This window comes from Hypanus sabinus, chromosome 9 (assembly GCF_030144855.1).
Source record: "Hypanus sabinus isolate sHypSab1 chromosome 9, sHypSab1.hap1, whole genome shotgun sequence".
Taxonomy (NCBI): domain Eukaryota; kingdom Metazoa; phylum Chordata; class Chondrichthyes; order Myliobatiformes; family Dasyatidae; genus Hypanus; species Hypanus sabinus.
This window is the reverse complement of record NC_082714.1, coordinates 31327171-31353468: the sequence shown is the minus strand read 5'-3', so window position 1 is coordinate 31353468 and position 26298 is coordinate 31327171. Positions and strand designations below refer to the sequence as shown.

At 41.1% G+C, this 26298-nt stretch overlaps 1 protein-coding gene across 1 annotated transcript in view; it reads right to left on the bottom strand.

Moving 5' to 3' along the window:
- Window positions 1-26298, bottom strand: part of rgs11 (regulator of G protein signaling 11) — a 135872-nt gene that overhangs the window by 54927 nt on the left and 54647 nt on the right. Inside the window, exons 5-8 of the mRNA XM_059979415.1 lie at window positions 19850-19901; window positions 18633-18691; window positions 9946-10022; window positions 1584-1665 (exon numbers count right to left, since the gene is read on the bottom strand). Of these exons, the coding sequence (XP_059835398.1) occupies window positions 1584-1665; window positions 9946-10022; window positions 18633-18691; window positions 19850-19901 (270 nt within the window). The remainder of the gene's footprint in view (window positions 1-1583; window positions 1666-9945; window positions 10023-18632; window positions 18692-19849; window positions 19902-26298) is intronic.

The window sequence follows — 26298 nt, the reverse complement described above, 5'->3', positions numbered from 1 at the left end:
TTACTTGTTATATCAGCCCACCTGGATCTTACAAAAGTGGGTACAACGTGTTTTTCTGCAGAGGATTTAAGAATGGAATGAAACGTATTTACAGAATTATCAGTGAACATCCCCACTTCTTAAAGTTCAAAGTAAATTTATTAACAAAGTATGCATACATCACCATATACTACCCTGAGAATAATTTTCTAGCAGGCATTCACAGTAGATCAGAGACGTACAAAAGAGCAATGAAAGAGTGCATATAAACAAAGACTGACAATCAATCAATGAGCAGAAGACAAACTGAAAATTAAAAAAATTAAATAATACTGAGAACGTGAGATGTAGAGTCCTTGATAGTGAGTCCATAGGTTGTAGAATCAGTTTAATGTTGAGATGAGTGAGGCTATCTGCATTGGTTCAGGAGCCTGGTGGTTGAAGGTTAATAACTGGTGGTGTTGACCTGATTGTACGACAGCAGAAAGATCACTGATGAAGCAGATGAATGCAGCTGAAGCACTGAAGAACTCAAGTTTTCCATTCAACAATGAACGTTCATCCCTGGGCTCACAAGCATAATAACTGGGCCACAGCACCAACAGAAAGGAATAAACAGTTGATGTTTCTGGCTAAGACCCTTCATTTCCAGCATCTGCAGTGTCTCTAGTGTTTCTCATTTGCTGCTCCACTGTGAAGCTTCTTTGAGTTATGCCCGCCATGAAGTAATATAAATTTTCTCTTCAATGGCAGTTTAAAACCCTCTCTGACCCCTCCACTTAACCTCATCTTGTTAATCTGGCTTCTCTTCCCTTCCTTATAGTCCCTGTGAAGTGTTTCAGCCTGGAATGATAACTGTTTATTCCTCTCCATAGATGCTGCCTGACCTGTTGAGTTCCACAAGCATTTTGTGTGTGTTGCTCTGGATTTCCAGCATCTGCAGATCTCTTGCATTTATAAATAACTGTTATAAGGGCTCATTATAAACTAAGTAGCAGTATTTACTGCTACTTTTTTTTAAATTAAAAAAAAAGTTGAATTTAAAAAAGGATCATCTTTCAAAGTAGCACACTGGGGTTTGCTTTCAAAGAAAAACAGATGGGGTTGTACTCCAAAATAAATGTAAAAATCTGAAAGCTACAAAAGCTACAAGTAAAAAAAAAATCAAGATTTTGGGGTCTTTTATTTGCCTTCCTGCCAATTTAAAGGTGGCTCCGCAATGGAAATACTGAATAGGGTCTCTGTGTCCTCGAGCCTAGTCTATTTTGGGTATCTACTGTCATTTCCACTGGAGATTGTACTCTGTTTAATAAAGGCAGATTAAATGAAATAATAGACACAGCATCTGCTCCATTTGCTGACATTATTGTCTCAGTCACTTTGGATGCTAAGAACACCAGGTGAGAACACCTGTTATTTTCTGCATCCTGCCACACTAACAATCTCCCAAGAGTAGGTGGGAACACTGTTCACTGTAAGAACTTTGTCCAGTGAATGACAGGTTGGAAATCTTTCCCTCTGCTGCACTTGTTCTCAGTAGCAGTCAGGAGGAAAACCTCTGCTATTTGCCCCATAAACTTTAAAATACAAGTGACAGGACTTACTGGAGGTCTGTTGACTAGCCAATAGGCCTGCTCCTGGCAATCCAGTACAATACGATCTGACTTTTTCCTTTGTTTCGCTGCTCTGTTAATGAACATAGATAAGGAGAAATCAATCAGTTCAGCAAGGTTGGCTGTTATGCAGCTTTTGCAGAATTGGCACCTGGCTGCTCAGCCCAAGCCTGACATGACATGACATTACTACATGTTGAATTTGGTCAAGTGTATTCTGGGTAAGCATTCAGCTTCCAACATGTTTCACCTTGCTGGCCTGGCTCCGTACTTTATCCAGGTCTTAATGATTTGATCAGAATTACAACCTTTAGCTTCATAAGATATAGGAGCAGAATTAGGCCATTCAGCCCATCAATTCTGCTCTACCATTCCATCACAGCTGATTTATTATCCTTCTCAACCCCGTTCTCCTGCCTTCTCCTTGTAACCCTTGATGCTATTAGTCAAGAACCTGTCAAACTCTGCTTTAAATACCCAACTACGTGGTCTCTACAGCCATCTGTGGCAATGAATTCCACAGATTCACCACCCTCTGGTGAAAGGAATTCCCCATCATCTCTGTCCTACAGTGATGTCCTTCTATTCTGTCTGACATATAACATTCCTACATGGGACTATAAGACTCCAGTCCTATACTCTTACTAATGTTAGAAATATTTTTTCCATACCCACTCTAAGATTGTCAACATTCGATTGGTTGCAAAGAGATTCCCTCCCCCCCCCCATTCTTCTAAACTCCAGTGAGTATAGGGCCACCGACATCAAATTCTCCTCACATGTTAACCGTTTCATTAACACTTACATTTCATTTACACAAAGATCAATGCTGGAGATTGTGAGGATGGTCAGGTCAGCAATAGAACAAAAAGGAATTCAGGCTTGCATTGGGTTTGGGTTTGCCATGGTCGAGTCAGATTTTAAATTTATGTCCAAAGCAAGGCAGGTCATCCAGTTCAATTGGTCTGATTACACTGGAGTTACCTACAACATACTTTTCATGTTTCACCAGCTTCCCTCTAAATGCATCTATCCTTGTACCTCAGCCACTTCACTTTAGAGTAAATTCTACATTCAAAATGCCCCTGAAGTACTAGTTGAATTTATAAGCAGCAATTTTATATTTGTGATGTTATGTTGGATTCTCCCATTTAAAGGAAGCTTACGGCCAGCTTAAAAGAGGTAGTTAAGAATTAAAACAAAACCCCTTCAAATTTGAGGAGTAATGTAATAGGAGAAAATACATATTCAGACTTCCACAGTAGAGAACATATCTAGTTGGAAATAAAGACACTGTGCTTATTCACCTGAAAGTAGGGTATCACCAAATGGTCTTCAGAACACTGGTGTTATGGGAGGAGTGAACAGAAGTAACAATGTCAAACTGCTATAATTTATTGGCATTGATCTATTGACTAAGGCAGTGATACATGTTAGTTCACTTAATCCAGTGCAGGATACTCATAAGATTACTTCTGCGGTCCTTTCACATTATCCCAGTTTCCAGTCACCATTAAGAGCAGTGATTGCTTTAGCTTAATTTTAATGGATATCTGGCGTATCCAGCATCTTCAAAAGGCAATGCCTGAAAAAGGCCGCATGCATCAATAAGGACCATCATTACCCAGGACATGCCCTCTTCTTATTGCTACAACCAGGAAGGAAGTACAGGAGCCAAATGCACATACACAACATTCTAGGAACAGTTTCTTCTCCTCTGTCATTAGAACTCTGAATGGACAAAGAACCAATCATAAACACTGCTCCTGCACTATCTGATTAATCATTTTTATATTTATAGTATTTCTTACTGTAATTGAGTTTTGTGAATTGCACTGTACCACTGCTGCAAAACAACAAATTTCATGACACATCAGTGATTTTAAACCCGATTCTGATTCATAAATCGAACTATTCTCATACTGATTGAAGGTATGTCTACAACTCCTAAGATGAGCTACTCCGTGCCTGTAGCTGGGAGCAATTCCACTGTTTGCAGCTCTGGAGTCCCTGATTAGCCATTTAGACAGTATGGACATTTTCTACTTCCAAGAGATCAGAAATCCTTTGAGACTAAGAGTCAAGGAAATGCAAAGCGAAATTACAAACATTGCCTGCTTCAGACGTGGTGGATACACCAAATTCCTTTTCTCACGAACCTAAATATTAGCTTCAGGCACTGCTCCATGAACTTCATTTCCATTGTTCAACTACCAATATTCTCCATTAGTTTGATCATAACATAACATTCAATTACCCTACTGTAGTAGCCTTGTACTCACAATGATATTCCCAAGACTCCCACTCAGATCTCACTTTCCATCTACTGCCATCTGTTCAACTCTTAGAGATCTCACAATTTTAGCTCATAATCTTCATCCCATAAATTCAGTGTGAAATCCAGAGAGTCAGCACATCCATTTCCCAACACGATCTATTCTCTCTAATGGCAATTTCTTGGAAGAGACCCTTATATATGTGCTATAAATATTGGGGTAAAGTTTACTCGATACAGCCTTACATTTTACCATATGTCTGCTGTCTTCTGATGTAAACAAATTGGGTGCATTGAAGGCTGTCTGCAAATCATAATTTGTGGGTACCCTTGGTTTAAGGGCAAGAGGCTGCAGATGTTGGAACATGCAGGGGAAAAAAAGAACTGAATATTCTCCTCCCCTTTATCTGCCTAGCATATTTAAAAAGCTTAACAAGAATATATCAGTTTTTGCAAAATAATTATAAAATACCAAATGAAATTCAATACTGATGGCATCACTGTGTGGTATGGAAGGGCCACTACACAGGATCAGATAAAGTCGCAGAGGGTTGTAAGCTTAGCCACCTCCACCATAGGCACTAGCATCCTACCTGATGATAACTTCAAAAATACAATGACTTGAAAGTGTGGTACCCATCACCACCCAGGGTAAGCTCTCTTCTAATTACTACCAATCAGGGAAACCAAAGGAAAACAGCATTATGAAGGACTCCATGCACCCCTCATACAATCTCTTCTGCCGTCTGGGAAAAGGCTCCGAAGCATTCAGGCTCTCATGACCAGACTATATAACAGTTTCTTCCCCCAAGCTATCAGACTCCTCAATACCCGAAGCCTGGACTGACACCTTGCCCTACTGTCCTGTTTATTATTTATTGTAATGTCTGCACTGTTTTTGTGCACTTTATGCAGTCCCGTGTAGATCTGTAGTCTAGTATAGCTTTCTCTGTGTTTTTTTTAATTACGCAGTTCAATCTAGTTTTTGCACTGTGTCATGTAACACCATGGTCCTGAAAAACATTGTCTCATTTTTACTATCTACTGTACCAGCAGTTATGGTCAAAATGACAATAAAAGTTGACTTGACTTGACTGGAAGAGGTTCAAGAGGATAAAGACATACACTCGGCATTTTAGGAACAGCTTCTTCCCTTCTGACATAAGATTTCTGAATGGAAATGAATCTATGAAAGCTACTGTTAGTGGTAATAAACCCAATTCTGATGCTGGATCTTTACCCGTGCAGTATATTTTGTTAAAGAAAGATAGAGGTCACATAACTACCTGAAGAGTAAATGCAAAACAATATAAAAGCACAAGTAACTAACAGCAAATAAGGTTAGAAAGGCTATTTAGAAAGTACATCCAGCATTAAAGATTATTTCTGAAATGTGTATGAAATCTTGTTTGAATCATCTTTGCAGTCCAGCATATATGGCTAGTCACAATATTGCAGAAAGGATGGAGTGACAATGGAGGGGGAAGATTTACAAGCTGAAATCAGAACTGGGAGATTCTATTTGTCAGGATAAGCTGAAGCCAGACTGGGCACCTTACATTTTAAAAGAGAAAGCTTAGAATGGCACAAGTGGGCCATTAAGACAATAAAAAGCTACACCAGAATAGACATAAGTTATATTTTGCTCATTTTTGGTGCAATAAATGGGTGGGGAGATATGCGCCAATATTAAAAAATGTGGAATATACGAAACAGTGCAAAGCCTGGAAAGGTCACTTTAGGTAAGAGCTTTTGTGGGTTTCTCGTACTCACAGACTGACCCAGATGTACGTGGTCACAAATGGCAACTGCTGCCCAAGCACTGAGCTGGCTTCTCACCTGCACTGCTTGCTGGGAAGCAAATCAGTGTGGTTATACTGAAGTGTTAAGGATGGGGTAGGGAAGTGGAAAAGGGAAAATCAGGGTGCTGGGGTGTATGTTAAATTGAGCATTGACTTGTGATGTAGCTGTTCTAGTCTGGTGCTGAGACTGGGCCACAGGTTACGGAAATAAAATATGTGGGTCTCAGTGGCGGTGAAATGGATGCTAGGGCCATTAAATCATATAAAGTGCCCTACTTGCTGTCAAGTTTGTAACATGCTTTACCGAGAGTGAAAAGTGAAAGCTATTTGTCATGGTTTTTCAATCCAATTTCTCTCAAATAGTTCACAGTATATTCTGTGCACATTGATGAAGTCGTCATCTGCATCAGCATGACTTGCAATGGGAAGGCCTGGACCAAACTCCCGATGGGAAGGTCTTCTATTGGAATCTGAGCACTTTAAATGCTATTTGTGCACAAGCAACTGAAATTTATTTTTCCTCTAATCTACTTTCTAAGCTAGAGTGTTTCCACTCTAAAGTGCAAAACTGGAGACCAGAGAACAGGATAGACATTGAACAACCTCGAAGAGAATTCCAAAGGACCGATTCATCAAGACTGCAACTAGGGCTCACTATAATCAGCAGTTGAAAGAATTAGAATAGGCTTATGTAAGGACTACACTGAGGGTGTGGGTGGGAGGACCTCCTGGGCTGAACAGGCCATTTTTTAAGTTGTATATCCCATGCGACAGTATATGTAATCCTTTGCAAGAATACAGCTTTGGGATTATTTTCAACCACGTTGCTCGACAAGGCTGTGCCCTCAGACCCCTACTCCACCCCCTGTACAATCATGACTATGTGGCCAGACTCTTCGCCAACTCCATCTACACATTTGTACATGACAGAGGGACTAGAGTCATAATCATTGAGTTGGAGTACAGGACAGAAAGAAGAGAGCCGAGTGACATGGTGTCATGACAATAGCATTTCCCTCAATATCAGGAAAACAAGAGAGTGGCTCATTAGCTTCAGGCAGTGAGCAGCACGCAGGCTCCTGTTTACATCAATGGTGCTAAGGTCAAGAGAGATAGCCTATCCTAGTCCAATCACAGATGACACAGCCAAGAAAGCTCACCAGCACCTCTACTTCCTCAGCAGGCTAAAGAAATTTGGCATGTCCCCTTTGACCTTGTGGTGAACTACATATACCTGTCTGGACACGCCCCCTGCTGACTGCTCCTGCGGCTCCTCCCACAGACCCCGGTATAAAGGCGATTGAGGCCTGAGCCCGGCCCTCATTCTCCAGGATGTAGTATGGTGGTCAACTACTGCTTGTTCTTTCTTCCAGTCAATAAAGGCCGATATCTCGACCACGTATCAGTGAGAGTTATTGATGGTGCATCAGACCTTACCAATTTTCATCGATGCACCATCAAAAGCACCTATCGGGATTGTTAAGGCAACTGCTCTGCCTGTGGATGCATCTTGGCACATCGCGGAAACCAGCCTTCCCTTCCATGGACTTCCATGTACACATCTCACTGCCTCGGTAGAGCAGCCAGCATAACCAGAGGCCACCCATCCCAGACATTCTCCCTTTTCCCCTCCATTGGTCAGTAGATACAAACGCTTGAGAGCACGTACAACAAGGTTAAGAGACGGCTTCTATCCTGCTGTTATAAGACTACTGAATGGTTCCCTAGTATGATCAAACAGACTGTTCTGTCACATTCTGTCTCGTTATAGTGTTGCACCTTTCTATCTATCTGCACTTTAACTAACGCTTTGTTCTGCACTTTTCTTTCACCTTCTACTACGTCAGTACATTGTCACACTGAAATGATCTGTATGGATGGCATGCAAAACAAGTTTTTCCATTGTATCACGGTACATTTAACAATAAACCAATTCCAACAATGCCAAAATAACCATTAATTCATAATTTCATGGAAATTACCATTTTTGTGCAGGTGTAAGATGCTTAAAATCTAGCACTTCGAAAATTGGTTCTTATCATTTGAAACTAAAACATACTTAAATCTCATTAAAACACAAATATTTGCACTGGTTTACTGTCTGAACATCTCCTGAAATATGCTTACATCTGTCATAATTTTGATTTCTTTTAATTAAGCTGAGATTTGGTTGCACTGGTGTCCTGAAGAAGGGTCTCGGTCTGCAACGTCGACTGTTCATTAATCTCCGTGGAGGCTGCCTGATCTGATGAGTTCCTCCAGCATCTTGAGCGTGTTGCTTTGCACGTTCATTTTCACATTTTAATTAGGCAATGGAATGAATGGAGTTGATGCAGATTTGAGCTGCATTGTTGACAAAAAGAACATAACTCTCCACCCCAGTGGACGGCTTGACACAGCAACCCACATTACTTTTCTTTTCCCCAGTAGATGTGAAATCTTCCCCTTTCATTGGGGGGAGGGGGTAGAAAGAAACCCTGTGCAACATTCAAATCCACTAACTTTTTTGTCACCTGTTCCAGCATTACCCACCATGTCCTGCTGTTAATGCTTCCTTGGTTATGCTCTGGTGAAGAATGTAGTCTTTTTTTTCAAATGTTAAAGGTGCTATCAAAATCCATTCACATGTTGGCTAAGGCTCTAGAGTTGTTCTCCACAACCTCAGCCAACATTTCCTTTGCCTTCCCACCATCACAGGAGGGCTGACCTCTATTCATTTTCTCCTCAATGCAGCAAGGCTATAAATAGGATTTTATACCTCAGCACTACAGTGGGGCCAAACAATGCTGCTTACTTTGGCAATTGATGAAAATTATGAACAAAATAATATTCTGCCCATTAATCTGTACAGAATTTTGTAACTGGTGCAGTTTTTAAATAAATGCTGATTTCACTTCGACTCAAATCATTCAGTACACAGGCTGGGTCCTACCATCTGTCACTATCTGCCACCACATCCTATTGGCAAAAAACACAGATTGAAAACATTAAACAGCCACAAAATGGGAAATAGTGGCTATGTATGTGTAACGAATTCTGAGTTGAACTTTTGAATCAAACGTCATAAATCCTAGTTATATCATTATACAGCATGTGCTCTTATAACAAAATACATACGCGATCTTGAACACAAACTGTATTCCTGAAACTTTACTAAGATTTTGAGGACTTCAGATGAATCAATTTCCCACATGACAATATCAGTAAAAGTCTAACACGATCTAGGACTCAAAATGACCAGCAGACATCCTGGCTTTTGAATTGGAGGCCCTGTCATCTTTTGATTTAGGCAAAATGACTATAGTCTGATTAATAATTCAGTACTCCAGACTTAGCAATAAAGACACAAGCACTATGAACAAAAATAGGAAGAATGCTTGAGAGAATGTGAATTAACTGCTTCTTCACTGTATTAATATCAGACACCTTAAAGTTCCTTAATTAAGACAGACAAAACTTAATAGACTTTCCTCCCCCCTGAAGAATTCTCATAACTCTTACAACTTGCCTTGCTCACATATTCCGCTGTGTACCAATGTGCCAAAGAGCTTCCCATAACAAAAATCCTGCAGACAATTTGACATTTATCCTAAGCTAAAACTTAACATCACCATTAATTTCTACTTTCTCCTATTTTTAATGAATACAAGGGTAAACTCTACTTGATGGCATTCTAGGTGCACAGAAAAGTGGAATGTGAAATGTATTTTTAAGTCTGAATGCTTTCCCTTAAACAAGCATACATTTTAATCCTGAACTGAATTCATTTTATTCCCAATTAGAAACATAAAAGATATAAAAAAATTCAAGACATTTTTAATTAATTTTAATGTTAGAAATGCAATCTAGTCCATATAATACTTGAAGAAATGATTAAAGCTGACTTAGGACTTTATATCCTTCAAACTATCTAGGTTTATATAATTATGCAAATAAAACAAAAGCAGTTAATATAAAGTATGTAAGTACAATGGTTTAGGTTACATTTTATCGATTTACTTAGAGGCCAATAGATTACCATATGTGGCTTAATTATTTATAGATATTCTTTAAATCTGCATACTAAAAGCATCCATGTACCCTGTAAAACTATAACTATTAAAGCTAAACTGCTTTGTAAGCATCAAGACAGTTCATCTTTATATTAGTAAAATATAATTATAATGCCTTTCTAATATTTTCTATGTTTTGTTGCAATAGAAGACACTAAATACACAATCATATGGAATTCAATGCAGGATACAAACAGTAAGGAAAGTGTAAATACTGGACTAACCTGAGCTGTTCTCTGGCTTGCATTACCACAAAATCCCAAGTATGATTGATCCTTGTGTGTAGCCGGTTGTAATTGTCCTGTAGGAATTAAAATATTTGAAAGGGATTTAAATCACAGCTTGGAAAAAAAAACGAGATGCTGACATGGTTGTCTCAATGCACTGCTTTCAAAATTTCAGAAATAATGTTGTTACTGCTAACAGTGTGATCCTTTGTGACCATGTGTCCAATTACAGTATAGAACTGGAATGCATACAGGTTACTCAAAATTATAAGCACGTCCTTCTCCGGAGAGCTTAGAATACGATTGCTGCTCATTTCCAGAAGGGAAGGTGCAGTTAAGGAAGATGAACACTCCCCCGGGGTGATAAAACAGTAAACAAAAGATGAATGACTTCTTTTTTAAAGATGTGCTGGTCTTGCTCATCACTAGCAATAATATTCAGAATAAATGGGTTGAGAAAAAATTGCATATTGGAAATTTGAGAAAATTGCATTTGCCTTCAGACTTTTGTTTTAGCATTTTTGAGTAAACATACTAAGGATAATTTTATACATTTGCATTAATGGGTGTGAGCCTCCTCACCAGAACTATGAATCGGAAGTTCGGGGAGCACGCGCAAAATTTCCGAGATACACAATGAGCTAGTAACATTAATCAAGACACTACCCTGATTACTTCAGGCTTGAATTAAACAGCTATAACTATGATACTACATTTTAGAACTATGTAATGCATGGGTATTTCTGGGAATTTAATCTACAATCAATAAACCTAACACACACTATTATTTTGTTTGTAGCCAAAGCAAACTTCAACCCTATCCAAATCCACCATTCAACTGGCAATTTAAAGACAACGAATTTATTGCTGTGAATTGTACCAAATATGAAGCAGCTTTGTACAATATATTTATTAGATATGTGACCATATGAGCTTTGCAGTTATAAACTCTTGGCATTTTGCATCAGGGAGAAGCTAGGAAGGATTTAAGCCTGTGGAGTTGGACAGTGTCGGCATAAGCATAGGCGGAAGATGGCAGAGAAAGGTGGCTATCAAATGCAATCTTGGCAATATCAGCATTACCATCAAAGCACTGCAATGCTCCTGAGAACTTCATGGGATCATAAAGCTCTGGTGATGGGTGGCTAGCCTACATTATGCACCAGATATGGTGAAATTTTCCTGTTTTGGATGGAGTGAAAATGGAGCCTGGGAACACAACTGTAGACGACAGTACAGCAGCTGAAGGTGGTATCAACAAAATATCAAAAGTGAGTAGTAGTCAGGACTTAAACAGGTCTTAAAATAAATTTCTGCACACTTTCCACAGCACTTGTTATGTAGCCCCAATTTACTTCAAAATTTTATGGTTGATGTGCATATTAGTAAAGGAAGCTGAGGGTGTCAGACTCACATATCATAAGTATGGCAACCAGGTACATTCCATCTTCAAGTGCTGTCAATTTAAACGATTCTACTAATATGTTCAATCGGCACGCAGGATACAGATTTCGCAGCAACAGAAAATCCACCCTCCGACCCTCACCCTTTCTGTTGCAGAGCAGCTGGGTTATACTTGTGTGGTAGATGATAACACCACATTCGAAGTTTCAGATTGACTATGCCTAAGCTGGGGTGCACTGGTGGCCATTCTACCACTGAGCAGCAAGATGAGACGACTGAGGAAAGACATGCAGGACAGGTCACCATGATGAAAAAGACTTGTAGACAGGAGCAATGAAACCCATAACTTCAATTCAGTCCATCTCAGGACATTCACCACAAATCCGCCGACTCCTGCAGCTATCTCAAATACATCACCTCTCCCCGTCTCCTTTAATGATGCAATCCCTTTCTCAGTTTCTCTGACAAGGTTGCGTCTGTTCTCAAAATGAGACTTTTTGCTGCAGCAGATGTCCCGCTTCGAGGCTAAACACTGTGACTGAGCCTTCACCCACATCTCTTCCATTGTCCACACTTCAGCCCTCATCCTGCCTCCCCCAAGACAGAACGGGGAATACGCTCTTCTGCCTAAAGATTAAAGGTTAGCTATATCTGTTGCATACACCGTACACTGAAACATGCAGTGAAATGTGTTGTTTCTGTCAACGACGGACATAGTCGGGAGTGTAGTGAACAGCCTGCCATACCATCCTGTTCCCACCTTCAACACGTTATACCCACAACTTACTAATCTTGACTCGCATGCCTTTTGTACATGAGAGAAATCCAGAGCACCTGGAGGAGACCTGCACAGTCACGTGCAGAACATACAGACTCCTTACGCTCACTTTCAGGAATTGAAACCTGCTGTAAAGAGTTAGACGAGCTGCTGTGCTCCCTTGCCACTTTGGTCCTTGCCTTTCAATCCACCAGACTCCTCATATAGCCCATCATTCTTCAACGTTTGCACCCTCTGCAATGCGATCCCACCACCTGCCACGTCATACCCTCTCCATCACTTTCTGCAGGGACCACTGTGGTCTCTAAAGCTCCCTGATCTGCTCACCAAGCACATTCCCCCTGTAACTGTAGGAGGTGCAACACACCTGTTCCTCCACTACCTCCCTCATCATCATCCTAGGAATCAAACACCCTGCCAGCTGCATTTCCTCCATCCTTGTCTATTGTACTTGATGCTCTAGATCTGGCCCACTCCACATCGGTGAGGCCAAGCACTCTGTTCCTAACGGCCTGCCAGAGATTCCAGTTTAATTCTCTTTCCATTCCAAATCAAACTGTTAATAACTCTCTCTACTGCCAGACTGAGGCCAAACTCAAAAAAAAAGAAAAGCAGCGCCTCATAGGCCACCTGGGCAATCTGTAACCCAACAGCATGAACAATGGATTTACTAATTTCAGGTAACCTGCTCTTCCAGTCTCCTTCTGATTTACAAGGACCTTCCCCACATACTTTATTTACAACCCGTTTTCCTCCGTCATCCAGTTTCTTCCCCTCCCTATTCCATCCATCTGTTACCCACACACTTTTTCCATTAGATCCCCTTACTGCTCCATCTGTCCACCAACCCTCACTTACTTGGCTCAACTCTTCATTTTCTTATAAGCTTCAAAAATCCCTCTCATCTCCACTTATCACCTCCCAGCCATCTGTCTCCATGCTTTGCCCTTCTGTCTGACTCAATCTGCCAATCAGCCCTCCTCACCTGGATCTACCTACTACTTACCCTACCCCTCCACCCTCTCCTCTTTATACTGACTGTCTCAACTTTACTCTTTCTTGATGAAAGTCTAACCCTGAAACGTTCACCATCCAGTTCCCTCCACAGATGCTGCTTGAGCCACTAAGTCACTCAGCAGTTCATTTCCCAGTTTCCAGTAATTGTGATCTTGTAAATCCATTTAACTTCAAGTTGTGTTTTGAAAACTGCCTCCTTCCTTATCCTTGGAATGCTACCACATTATTTCACCACATTACTGAAATCATCTTTTTCCAATCACTGACCTCCCCACCTTGACTAACTTATGTTTCTCAGTTCCGATGGAGGGCACCAGACTCATAAGACCGTAAGATATAGGAGCAGAATTAGGCCATTTGACCCATCAAGTCTGCTCTGCCATTCAATAATGGCTGATCCTTTTTTCCCCTCCTTGGCCCCACTCCCCAGCCTACTCCCTGTAACCTTTGATGCCGTGCCAAATCAAGAACCTATCAAGCTCCACCTTAAATACACCCAATGACCTGGCCTCCATAGCTGCCTGTGGTAATAAATTCCACAATTTCACCACCCTCGGTCTAAAGGAATTTCTCTGCATCTGTTTTAAATGGACACTCCTCTATCCTGAGGCTGTGCTCTCTTGCCTTGAAGATCTAAAATGTTTCTTTCCATAGATGCTACCTGGCCTTTGATTTTGTCTACCTTTTTCTATTTTTATGCAAGAACAGTTTTTAACATTTCCCCAATGACAGATACAAGCTGAATGCTTTAAAGTTTCCTTGATTCCTTTTTGAATAAATGAACTATACTTACTAATTTCCCAACTAATGGAACCTTCCACACATTCCCAGCAGCATAGGAGAATGAGGAGAGATTTGATAGAGGTATACAAAATTATGAAGGGTTTAGACATGCTTCTTCTACTGAGGTTGGGCAAGATTTTAACTAAAGGTCATATGTTAAGGGTGAAATATTTAGGGGGAACTTAAGGGGGAACCATTCAGAAGGTGGTGAGAGTGTAGAACGTGCTGCTAATGGAAGTGGTGGATATGGGTTCTGTTTCAGCATTTAAGTAAAGTTTGGGTAAGTACATGGAAGGGGAGGGTATGGAGCTCTATAGCTCAGGAGCAGGTTGATGGGACAAGGTAGAATAATAATTCAGCAGAGATTAGATTGGGCCAAGGGTCCTGCTTCTGTGCCATAGAGCTTTGGCGCTATGAATGTTAGAAAATTAAAAACAGTTGGAAAACTTTTATGAGTCAATTTTTTCAGTACATTTCCTTGAGACTTCAGTAGCTCCAAAAATCGACTATGTGGCACAGTTGGGTACCTACCATCTTACAGCTCTGACAACCTGTTTCATTACCGACCTTTGGTAAGGCCTGTGTGGAATTTGCAAGTTCCTCTGTGATAATGTGGGTTTCCCCTGGATGCTTCAGTTTCCTCCCAGTTCCCAAAAGCAGGCAGGTTTATAGGTTAATTATGCACTGTAAATTGTCCCCAATATGTAGGCGAGTGGTGAAATCCGGAGATGTGCGGGGAGAATAAAATATAAATGGGAGCTGAACGGAAGGCTTGGACTCTGTGGAACAATGCCCCAACGTATCACTCTGCGGCTTTAATTTCCACCGTACCTCTGTCCTGATGATAGAAATTTCCCTGGTTTCCTTTGTTTCTTCAGTTTCTGATTTGCAACTGCTTCTGATAAATTCCCTGCACCATCCAGTGAAAACTGATGCAAAGTATATTTCACCTGCCATCTTCCCAATTTCCACTATTAGTTCTCTAGACTTTTATAGCATCAATGTCACTTTGCTTACACTCTTTTTTTGAATATCTACAGAAGCTCTTTATTACCTGAGACACATCCAACTGACAATGACTAAGTTTCTCACATGCACTCAGCGCTGGTGACAATAGGCGATTTTACTCCTACAGTTTTCACCAGATAGAATGAAAAAATTCACAACTGTTTTCGGGGAGGGGTTGAAATCACAGCTTTTTGCGTGTTAAGAATGATATTATTCTCAGTATCCTTGAGCTGCATTTGGACTTGCAGCTAAAGTGTTGCTCACAATGGGGCAGATGTTACAATCAATGAGGTTGATTCAAAGGTCTAGTGCAACAATATCTATTTTTGGGTGGACATTAAGAGTTTAGCAGCAAATGCAATTCAAGGAAAGGGCTTAAATGTTTGATAAACTCTGCCAAGTCTCCCAGCATGCCTGCAGCCTGAATGCTTTAGAATCTGCTGATTGCAAGTGTTCCCAAGTGAATCCCATCACTTACTTTTCCAGTTTCAATAAAATGCCAGAGGCCATTCACTCTTTCACACATTTCCTAAGCCTCCGGTCAATGTTCCTTCCTGATTCTCATATTCTCCGATTTCCTCGGCAACCAAAGGTTCTCAGCCTTCAATAAATGTCAATGTCTGAGCACCCACAACCATCTACATTACACTCCTAAATGACTAACCCCCTCCTCCTTTGAGCTCCACTCAACATCCAAAGGAAAACCTCCCTCGGCTACTCACCTGCTGAGCATTGTTCATACAAAATTTGAAAGCTACAGAATTATTTTAGGTGGCAAGTTTAATTTCCCCCAATATTAACTTTCTCACTCTTCAGTGCCAGAGGATTAGATAATCCTTGAAACAGCACTTTGAAAGTTAAGTCTGAGAAGGGGCAAGGAGAAAAGACTAAAATGGCAAGGCTCAGGAATGTGGGTTGATGAGAGATGGAATTTAGTCAATAAGAGAATGGAAGTTTAGGAAATGTTTGGGAAGTTGAAACCAGACAAAGAACTTGAAGAAGTAGGAGTGAACTGAAATAAGGAATAAGGAGGGCTAAACGGGGGCCTTGCTTAGTAGGAATAAAGAAAATCCATGGCATTTTATACACTCATTAAATACAAGAGGGCAAGTAAGGAGAGGGTATGGCCACTCAAGGATAAAGGGAAGGAGTTAATGTTTGGCACCTGATGAAGTGGGTGAAGTATCAGATAAGTACCTTGCATCATATTATAATGGGGAAACATGTGGAGAATACAGAGATGGTGAAAGAATAGACTGATCTCAAGGTAGGTGGCAGTGTTGGGTCTTTTGATGGTTATCCCAGGTTCTGGAGAGAGCCAAGTGAGGAGATTGCAAGGGCTTTTGTACCCTCTTTAGAGATAGACCAGTTTGCAGACAACTGGAGAATAGCTAACATTGTTTAAGGAGGGCAATAGAGACAAACCAGGAAACTATATGTCAGTGAGCCTCACTTCTATGATATAGAAGCCATGGAGAAGATTCTTCTGTAGAGGATTTACTCACATGGGGAGAAACGTGGACGTTATAGGGATATACAGCATGGCTTTGTAACATATCTTATGTAATGCCCTGGGAAAGGTTTCATTGCTAATGTAATGGGTTTTCTGTAGCAGCAGTGTTTAGGTTATGGCTAGATATGGCACAAGGTCAGTGAGGAAATGGTAGGTGGATGCTCATGAGGCACTCCAGGATTGTTTTGAGGCGACAGACTGGCAGGCACTCTGTGAGCCACATGGAGAGGACATTAATGGGCTCAGAGTCCATCACTGGTTACATCAACTTCTGTGTGGACTGCAATGTTCGGGCAAGAACTGTCCTTTGTTATTCAAATAACAAGCCATGGATAACAAAGGTCATGATGCACCATCAATAAACTCTCGGAGACGTGAGGCGAAATACAGGTTTTTATTGGCTGGAAGAAAGAACAAGCAGCAAATGACCACCACCCTATATCCTGGAGATTGAGGCCGGGGCGGTGTCTCCAATCGCCTTTATACCGGGGTCTGTGGGAGGAGCCACAGGAGCAGTCAGCGGGGTGGGGGGGGGGGCGTGTCCAGACAGGTATATGTAGTTCACCACAGGACATTAAGGACATCCTGAACGCTAAAAAGAGGGCGTTTAGAGATGGAAATAGGGAGGAGCTGATTACAATACAGAGGGACCTGAAAACCAAGATCAGGGAGGCTAAAGACAGGTATAGGAGGAAGCTTGAGTGGAAACCAGCAGAACAACATGAGAGAGGTCTGGAGTGGGATGAGGACCATCACTGGGTTCCGGCAAACCAGCAACAGAGGAGCTGAAGGCAGTGTGGACAGGGCCAACGAACTTAACCTGTTCTTCAATAGATTTGACACTGTGGCCCCTGCCCATCCCCCACAATTCATCTGTTGTCAGCCCCCAACCAATGCATACTCCACTCTCCCCTCCTACCCCTCCTCACAACCCCCCACCCTCTCTCACGACTACACCCCTCCCCCACCTGAAACCACCACGGTGGGCTTCGCAGCTAAGAAGACCCCTGAAACGTCTCCACCCAAGCAAGGCTACAGGCCCGGATGGTGTCAGCCCCAGGGTGCTCAAAGCCTGTGTCCCCCAGCTATGTGGAGTACTACACCATGTCTTCAACTTGAGCCTGAGTCTCCAGAGGGTTCCTGTACTCTGGAAGACGTCCTGCCTCATCCCTGTACCGAAGACGCCGCACCCCAGGGGCCCCAACAACCACAGACCAGTGGCATTGACCTCCCACATCACGAAGGCCCTGGAGAGACTTGTTCTAGAGCAGCTCCGGCTTCTGGTTGGGCCACACTTCGACCCCCTCCAGTTCACCTACCAGCCCTGACTGGGAGTTGAGGATGCCATCGTCTACCTGCTGAATCGTGTCTACGCCCACCTGGACAAGCCGGCAAGCACTGTGAGGGTCATGTTTTTTGACTTCTCCAATGCGTTCAACACCATCCGCCCTGCTCTGCTGGGTGAGAAGCTGACAGTGATGCAGGTGGATGCTTCCCTGGTGTCATGGATTATTGATTACCTGACTGGCAGAACACAGTACGTGCGCTTGCAACACTGTGTGTCAGACAGAGTGGTCAGCAGCACTGGGGCTCCACAGAGGACTGTCCTGTCTCCCTTTCTCTTCACCATCTACACCTCTTAAATATATGAAACTAACTTTAGGAGTTGGAGGCACATCACTCCTACAGCAGTGGAAGAAAATGCATCAACATACACCATTGTCTGCCAAAGCTCAAAGGAACCTACTTTTTCATGCCGGCTTGGATTATTGTGCTTGACTGATCATAACAGAGTAGCTATTTAGGGACACACAATACCTAAAGCAGGGTAGAATAGATACAGCGATTTTGCAATTGTTATACATTTTGTTTTTAGTGACCCAGTTTCAGTTTGATTAGGAATATACCTTCTTACCCATAACATTACAGCTTTGTTCATTGCAATTTAACTGCAGTTTCAACTAGATAAAATTATAAACATTAACTTATATACATTTTAAAAAGGAAATCTCAATACTTATTTAATTCAAGACATAAGGGAGCTACATTTATTTAATACTTTTCCAGATCCAATGGACAGGTATTAAATTTGTGACATTTAAGTGACAACGAATCCCCATGCAGCTATATCAATGAAAGGGATGCAAGATTAAATTGACAAAGAGGAAAAAAGTACCTTACCTTCTCATAGTCAGCCAAGTCTCCCTGCTTCTTTATGTTCTTCTTGGCTAAGTAAATGGCTAAATGATAGAAGATTCTTGAGATTAACACTTGGCAGCTTTGGGGGTTGAACCAGGTTATGTTTCATGGTTAAAAATAAATCTGTTTTGCCTCTGAACATCCGGTAATAGACATATTTTTCCACAACAGCCCATTGAAAAGTGCAGATTTCCAAAACTTTGTAAGTGTTGTGCATTGCATCATGAAATGCTGTGTTTGAAGATTCACCAAAAACTGAAGTCAATCAGGAAGGGTCTTGTACATATCTAAACTTGAAAATGTTTCTTTTTTCTACTTGGATGTGTAAACCAAAATACTCATTTTTTTGGCAATTTATTTGTACATTTCTTTGTATTTAGAATTAATATGAGTAATTTTACAAACATTTGTAATTACATTAAGAACTGGCAAAGCTTGCAGTTACCTTTCCTCACCACGTATCTTTTTAATAGGTGATGATGCAATCCTTTTAAATGCAGGTGGTGAAGCTGCACACAGTAAATTTAGAGAGAGAGAGAGATCCATAGTTTTGACTCATTAACCATGAACAATGTTCCAATTCAACGTTCTGTGCAAGGGGAACTTGCATATATTCTCATGCAAATAAAGCTCACTTTCCAACAGATCAAAAATTTTAGAAATGTTTGCCACTTTTAAAAAAGTTTTGATTGAAACAACCATTGGCTATAACAGAAATCTATCGGATATACTCTTATTCAACTTTCTATTAAATCATGGCACATTGATTTTGGAGTTATGTATTCCATTAAAGTATACGGCTCTCAACCATGGGCATCAAACTGGTCTCAAATACATCTGCAGCTCTCTTTGGGGGCTAAATACTTATCTGAGGTAAAGCAAACAAGTCTTGTTTATCCCTTTTCAAATTTCCCTTTTATTCAAGAACTCTTTGATAATTAGGCCTTCCCTTTCTTTACCTCATAAAATTTCCTCCTTTGCAAAGATTTTTCATTGGCTACTCAGTACTGCACTTTCCACTAACCATGGAAAATGCTACAGGTATGTATTTATTGGTAGAGAAGTATGTGTACATACAAGTAAATGATGAAAACAATCACTATTAAAGCCGTAATGATTAAATAGCTCAATCAGAAGTAGATTATTTAACTTTTTGCTAAAAGTAATTTTATTACATTAATATTTGAAAGTTCACTTACCGTAATCAAGTTCTGTTGCTGGCCATTTATGTGAAGTCCAGTAGTAAGGGGTCTGGTAAAATGATGGGAGAGAGGTTATGTATAATGACACATGCACTACTCTCACGTGGCTTTAAATAGCTGAATGTTTTCAATGGAGTTTGTCATATTCAGTCATTTGATGTTTCCTCCCAAATGACAATTCTCCCTGTTCTAGGATGTAACAGCTTATAACGATACAGCACATGATCAGCGATGGAGAGCCTGAAAAGATGTTTCTGTTTACTTTGAATCCAGTTTAAAAATTATGATTTTCACATGTAGTTGGAGCTTACAAATAAAACCCAATTTACAGATACAGATAATATATTTGGTGACAGTAATCAGAGTGTAAAGTGATCTGGTTTCTATTTGGCAACTATCCTCTGCCAGTGGTTAAGGAATAGAAACATAGCTCCATTTCAAACAGTGGTAGTGATCAAATCACTCAATGATTGCTGATATTGTTGCTTTACTGTAAGCTATAAATCATACTCCATCTAGATCATGTATTAGATATTAAAATACAGTGGATTCTGGTTAATTGGGGCACATCGGGACCAGTACATTTTGGCCCAATTAAGTGGCTGCCCCATTTAGCTGAAGGTTCATGGAAATAGTGAAAAGGGTATTAAAAAAAACAAACCGAGAAACAAATTAGTTATTTAAATGAAGTGCAGAACAAATTAGAACACTGATGTTTATTGTTATGTTTATGGTATTGGGAAGTTGGGTGACCACGAATAACACACAAGAGATGGGGAGGTGAGGAACAAACATACAGCTGTTTAATTTGTTTCTAAGTCATCTACCCAGGATGCTCTCTAAAATTATGTTCAGTACGTAACACACAGGGAAGCCTGACAGCGATACGCAAGGGGCAAAATATACATGAAGACATAACATATCCCTCCCGTTTATTGTAAAGGTTTCTCCCTCATCCCATACACAGACCAGCTGCTGAACTATTAACAATCAAAGCAGTAAATCATCAAATTCAACCAACAACAAAAAAAAACGTTTTCCTCGAAACTACAGAAGAGGATAAGACTGCCTCTATGCTTGGATGTAACTCTTGGAGGCTATTCTGCCCCATATACTGAGGTTTAGTCACTAAACTAGAGAATCTATCTGTCTGGAGCCCACCTGTTCTTGTGAGACTACCAAATGATTTGGGATGACATCAAAGTAATTTTATCTCTTGATGGTGTATGTTTAGATCTTGGCTTGGGTATTGTATTGACAGCAGGGGACCTCTCAGAAAGCACAAGTGATGGGAAAGCACTAGCTGTGTCATTTGATCCTAATGGAGGCTCTGCAGCTGTCCTCTCAGAATCCTGTCCTACTTACACAACTGGATACGATTGGTCAGTATGTGGTGGTTTTCAGTAGCTTCAGAAGTGGGCAACAACTGATCGACGTCTTCTCCAGATGTTGTGTTACTAGCTTCCACTGTGTTATGACACAGGACTAGTTTATGCTGCAAACTTCTGTACTGTGCTTCGGCACAGGTCTCTGCTTGGCTTTTCTGTTCATTTAGCATAACTTGTTTTGCATTTGAGGGTCTAAGCAGGTCAAGCCGGGTGTGAAAGTGCCTTTTCATCAGTACAGCGGCCAGAGCCATTTTGGCGCAGTATGTCAGCAATAAAGAGCTAAGATGCTGGCTGAGGGATCCACTTCCCACTGAAATCTTGAGGGCTTGTTTCAATGTTTGTATGAATCACTCCACAAGGTCATTTGTGGTTTGGTGTGCTGAATACCGTTCACATAAATGCCTTGAACTCTTCAGACAGGGTCTGGTTGTCACTGTCACTTAGAAGCTGTCGAGGAAGACCAAAGCTGCTGAAGATGGAACATAGCTCCTCAAAGTATTTTTCAGACTTAGTGCTCTTCAGGTTAGCAACCTTGGGCCAGTTGTTGCGTGCATCCTGCAATGACCAAAAAATGTGGCCTTCTGCGATCCTGCTAAATCTCTCTGAATTCTCTGCCAAGGCTCTTCAGGCTATTCCCGTAGATGCAAAGGAGCAAGCTGAGGAACATTTCTCACTTGCTGACAATGTGGGCCTGCTTTGGCCTTCTCTTCAATGGCTATGTCCAGTCCTGGCCACTGGAAGTAGCTGCACGTGATTTCTTTCATGAACACTACACCACGGAATCCTGCATATAGCTCATCAAGCACCTTCTGTCTTAATGGTAGAGGAGTAACAACACATTAGCCCCCTTATGAATATCCTGCTTGGACAGAGAGCTCCTTCCATTAAGCCTAGTCAGATTTCAATTCTATGGTTCACTCTGCTTTCCATTCGAGAGGTACACTGTCCACCACTTTAGATAGAACAGGGTCAGTAAGCGTCTGCTTCTGGACTTGCATCACAGTTACGGGAGCTGTAGGTACTTCCTTGAAGCAAAAGTTCTCTTTCCGGCATGGCTCTGGAGCTGGAACAGTTAAGCGAAGACTGGACGGTCCACCAGCATTTGAATGGTGCACAGAACTCCTGTGCTTTATTATCCTGCTGATGTGCAGATAGTAACAGAGCCCAAAACTGCATTTGACCAGTAGCCAGGAAAGGAATGCCTGCATTTGGACCAAAAATTGGTGTCAAGATGCAATGATTTGTCAGTAGTATAAATCATTGACCAAAGAGAAACTGACAAAATTTCTTAACTCCAAAGACAATTGCGAATGCTTCCTGCTCGATCTGGGCATAGTGGCTTTCTGCCTTGCTCAATGTCCTTAAGGTGAAAGTGATTGGATGTTCATTGCTGATTGGCATGCTGTGTGAGATAACTGCCCCCACACTGTAGAGTGATGCAGGCCAATTGTATGGACAATGTCAGGTTGAATTATGTGCGTACTTCAGATTATGACAAAGCTGTTTTGACTTTTTTTTTTAAAAAAGCCTCTTCACAGGGATCTGTCTACTGCCAGTGTGTTGATTTATTTAAAAGCTCCTGAGGTGGTTTCAGAATGTTAGGAACAAACTTTGCATAGTATGTTATTAGTCTTAAGATCTTAATTGAGTTACATGTGATGGTGATGGAGCCTACATGATTGCCTTCACTTTCAATGGTGCCTTGTGAAACTCGTGAGTTGTCGATCACATGGCCTATGTATTCAATAGAAGGTTGAAAGAACTCACACTTGTCCTTCCAGACCCTTAGCCTATATTCCTTGTGTTTTTGTAGCATCCAAGTTTGTTTGTTTGTTGTTGCTGTTGTTTTTTTAAGGTGCTCAAGCTCATTTCTCCCCAGTAGAGAACAAGTCATGCAACTAGCACTGAACCACCATCACTCACTCCAGATCTGGTTCATTGCTCACTGAAGAAGTGCAGGAGCCAAGGTGATGCCGAATGGGAACTTTCAATACCCGAACATTCCTTTGTGAATCACCATCGTCAACAGTTCCTGTGCCTCTGGCTCCATATGCAACTGCAAGTATACTTGACCCAAGTCATTCTTCTAAATGTCTGTCCTCCGGCCAATCCTGAAAACAGGTCATCAATGAGGGGAAAAGAACATTGGTCAGCTGTAAGAACCAGGTTAATGGTTATCTTGAAGTCTCCACAAAGCCTTAAGGACCCATCCCTTTTTAGGGCAGGAACCACTGGAGTTGCCCATTTACTTACACACACTGGCTCCAATACCTTACTCTGGATCAGTCTTTCCAATTCAGCTTCCATCTTTGGTTTGAGAGCATTTGGAACTGGTCTTGCCTTCAGGCATTGCGTGTTGCATCAGGCATAAAAGCCAGTTTAAGAGTGATTCCTTTCACACTGCCTATTCTCTGTTGAATACTTCTGCGTGTTCCTTCAGTACCTCTTGTAGTCCAGAGCTCCCAACAATTAAGTTCAATTCGTGCCTCAACTATGATCAGCCCAGAAGCAATACAGAGCTACCTTTAACAATAAACAGTGCAAGATTCTTTCTCTGCTCATCTCCACTGTAACATGTTCTACTCCTATCACTGGAACAATTTCAATAGCCAGTCAACCTTGCCCTTCTTTGTGTCCTGTAGCAGCTAAAAACTGCAAAGCTTCTTCAGTCACAGAGCGTCTTTTGGTCCACCCTGAGTATGCTTCATCTTGTTCACGTTTCTCTTCATTTTCCCCCAAAAGTATTTTTTCTTTATTACATTTTTTGGTTGACAGTGTCTTTTTACTTTTACAGGCGCGTTTAATATATCCCATTTTGCCACAGCTTTGACAATCTAAATCCTTACGCCATATTCTTTTGCTGAATGCCCAGTTTTACCACAAATGATAACAAAATGGGACCAGTGTCTTATTCTTAAAGTCTTCGGCAAAAGTCTGCACACAGATTTCTTCTTTCCGAGGCTTTATGAACTTGGATAATAGCTGTGATTCTTTCGCAGCCATTTCATTGATGTAATAATTTATATTGCCTTATGTAATATTAGTCTGTCTTCTGCAAGCAAATGTTTCTGAATTGCCTCAATATGCAGACCTCGAGAGTATCAAGTAAGCTGTCAGTCACCCAAAATCAGAGTTCAAACAGTTGCTTTAGCACCGCCACAAAATGAAATAGACTTGCCTTCATCTCGATTCCTTTTATGTAATCTAAACTCTCAGCAATCATCAAATTTAGGTCAAAGGTAGACCTTTAAGGTTTTGAACTATGTCCTCACAAGGTTCATCTCCAGGCTTAGCAGGTTGCACTAGGCTAAATAACAAATTAAACTTTTTTGCAACATTCACAGTCAGAAAAGTTAGATCATGAATATCATCTGAAATTGCCTGTGCAAAATATTCAAACCTTTCAGCACATGAAATCCATTGCTCTAGCGTTTCATCACAAGGCCCATGCTTCCAAACACAATCACGATCCAGAAAAGTTGACTAGTCTCTTCCCCTCTCATTTGTTTTATTTAACCACTCCAGTCTCGTTCTTTCCCCTCAGCTTCTTCACTCACCAGGCTTCCTGCATCCGTTTACTTTTCACTCACCCACATCACAGTGGCACTCCACCAGCACCGCACACAGACTTTTTCTGGACGAAGGGACACAAAACAATGAATATCATGAGGATTTGGCACCTCTTCACCCATTGTTATGTTTGTGGTGCTGGGAAGCTGGGTGACCATGAATAACAAACACAGGAGACAGAGATGTGAGGAACAAATGTGCAGCTGCTTATTTTGCTTGTAAGTCATCCACCCAGAATGCCCTCTCACATTACATTCAGTAAAAAAACAGTGAAGCTTGACACCAACCCACAAGGGGCAAAATATACATGAATGCATAACTCTAAATCTGTATTAGTTCCAAATAGTTATTGGAAGAATTCATCAAGTGTACGGTGTGGTTTCTTTTGACTGAGTGAACAATATCCATGGAGACACCTAGTGCAGATAACGGACAGCCTTCATACAATGCTTTCAATGACTGCATCCTCCAAATCTTCATTTTCATTGAAACAGTCAAATGATTGTTGATACTTTCGAATTCTTTGTAGTTCCTAACTTGAAGTGAAATCATTTCATTTTCACTCCCAGCCGTTTCTGGCATCTCCAAGCCTGAATGCTTGAAACCACAGTGAGCAAAACAGTTCTGAATTGTCTTGCTGTTTATTACTCACCAACTATCAGTGACAAAAATCGCTGCTTTTTGAACACAAACCCACCCAAACGATGCCATTTAAAAAGTGTTCACTCTAAGCATGAGTTGTCTAATAACCACACAAGATACTAGTTAGAAACTGTTCTGCAACAGTTCCCTGCCCCAATTAAGCAGCATATGCATCTGAAATAAACAAAGGGAATCCTTTCTTTTTGGATTAGTTTTAGTTCTTTAAGAGGTTTCCCCTAATAAACAGCTGCCCCAATTAACCAATGGCCTAATTAACCAGAATCCACTGTATAAGTTCTTCCAGCAAACAGCAAAGAACTTTAATTATTTTAGTATACAAAAATTAATACAATTTCAATTGCATAGATTTTATGATATGTTAACAACAAAGTGTTTATAAAAAGATGACAAAACATCACAGTATTTGTTCCACTATATTACATGGGATGGCAGCAAATGTAATTAGTGCTTTTGGGTTACCAAAATGGCTACCAATTTCCCACGATGAGGCTGCGCTCACAGTGAAGGAGCAACACCTCATTGTCTCAGTGGACTCCAACTTAATGACATGAACATCAATTTCTCCTTTCAGTATTTTTTCCTCCCATCTCTCCCCTTCCATTCCTCTTCTATTCCACACTCTGGCCTATTACTACTTCTCCTCACGTGCCTATCACCTCCCTCTGGTACCCCTCCTTCCTTTTCTCACTCCCTACTGCTATCACATTCCTTCTTCCACCTGGCTTCACCCTTCACCTTCCAGGATATCCTCCTTCCCCTCCCCCCACCTTTTTATACCGGTGTCTTCCCCCTTTCTTTGCCACACTATAGAAGGTTCTCAGACTA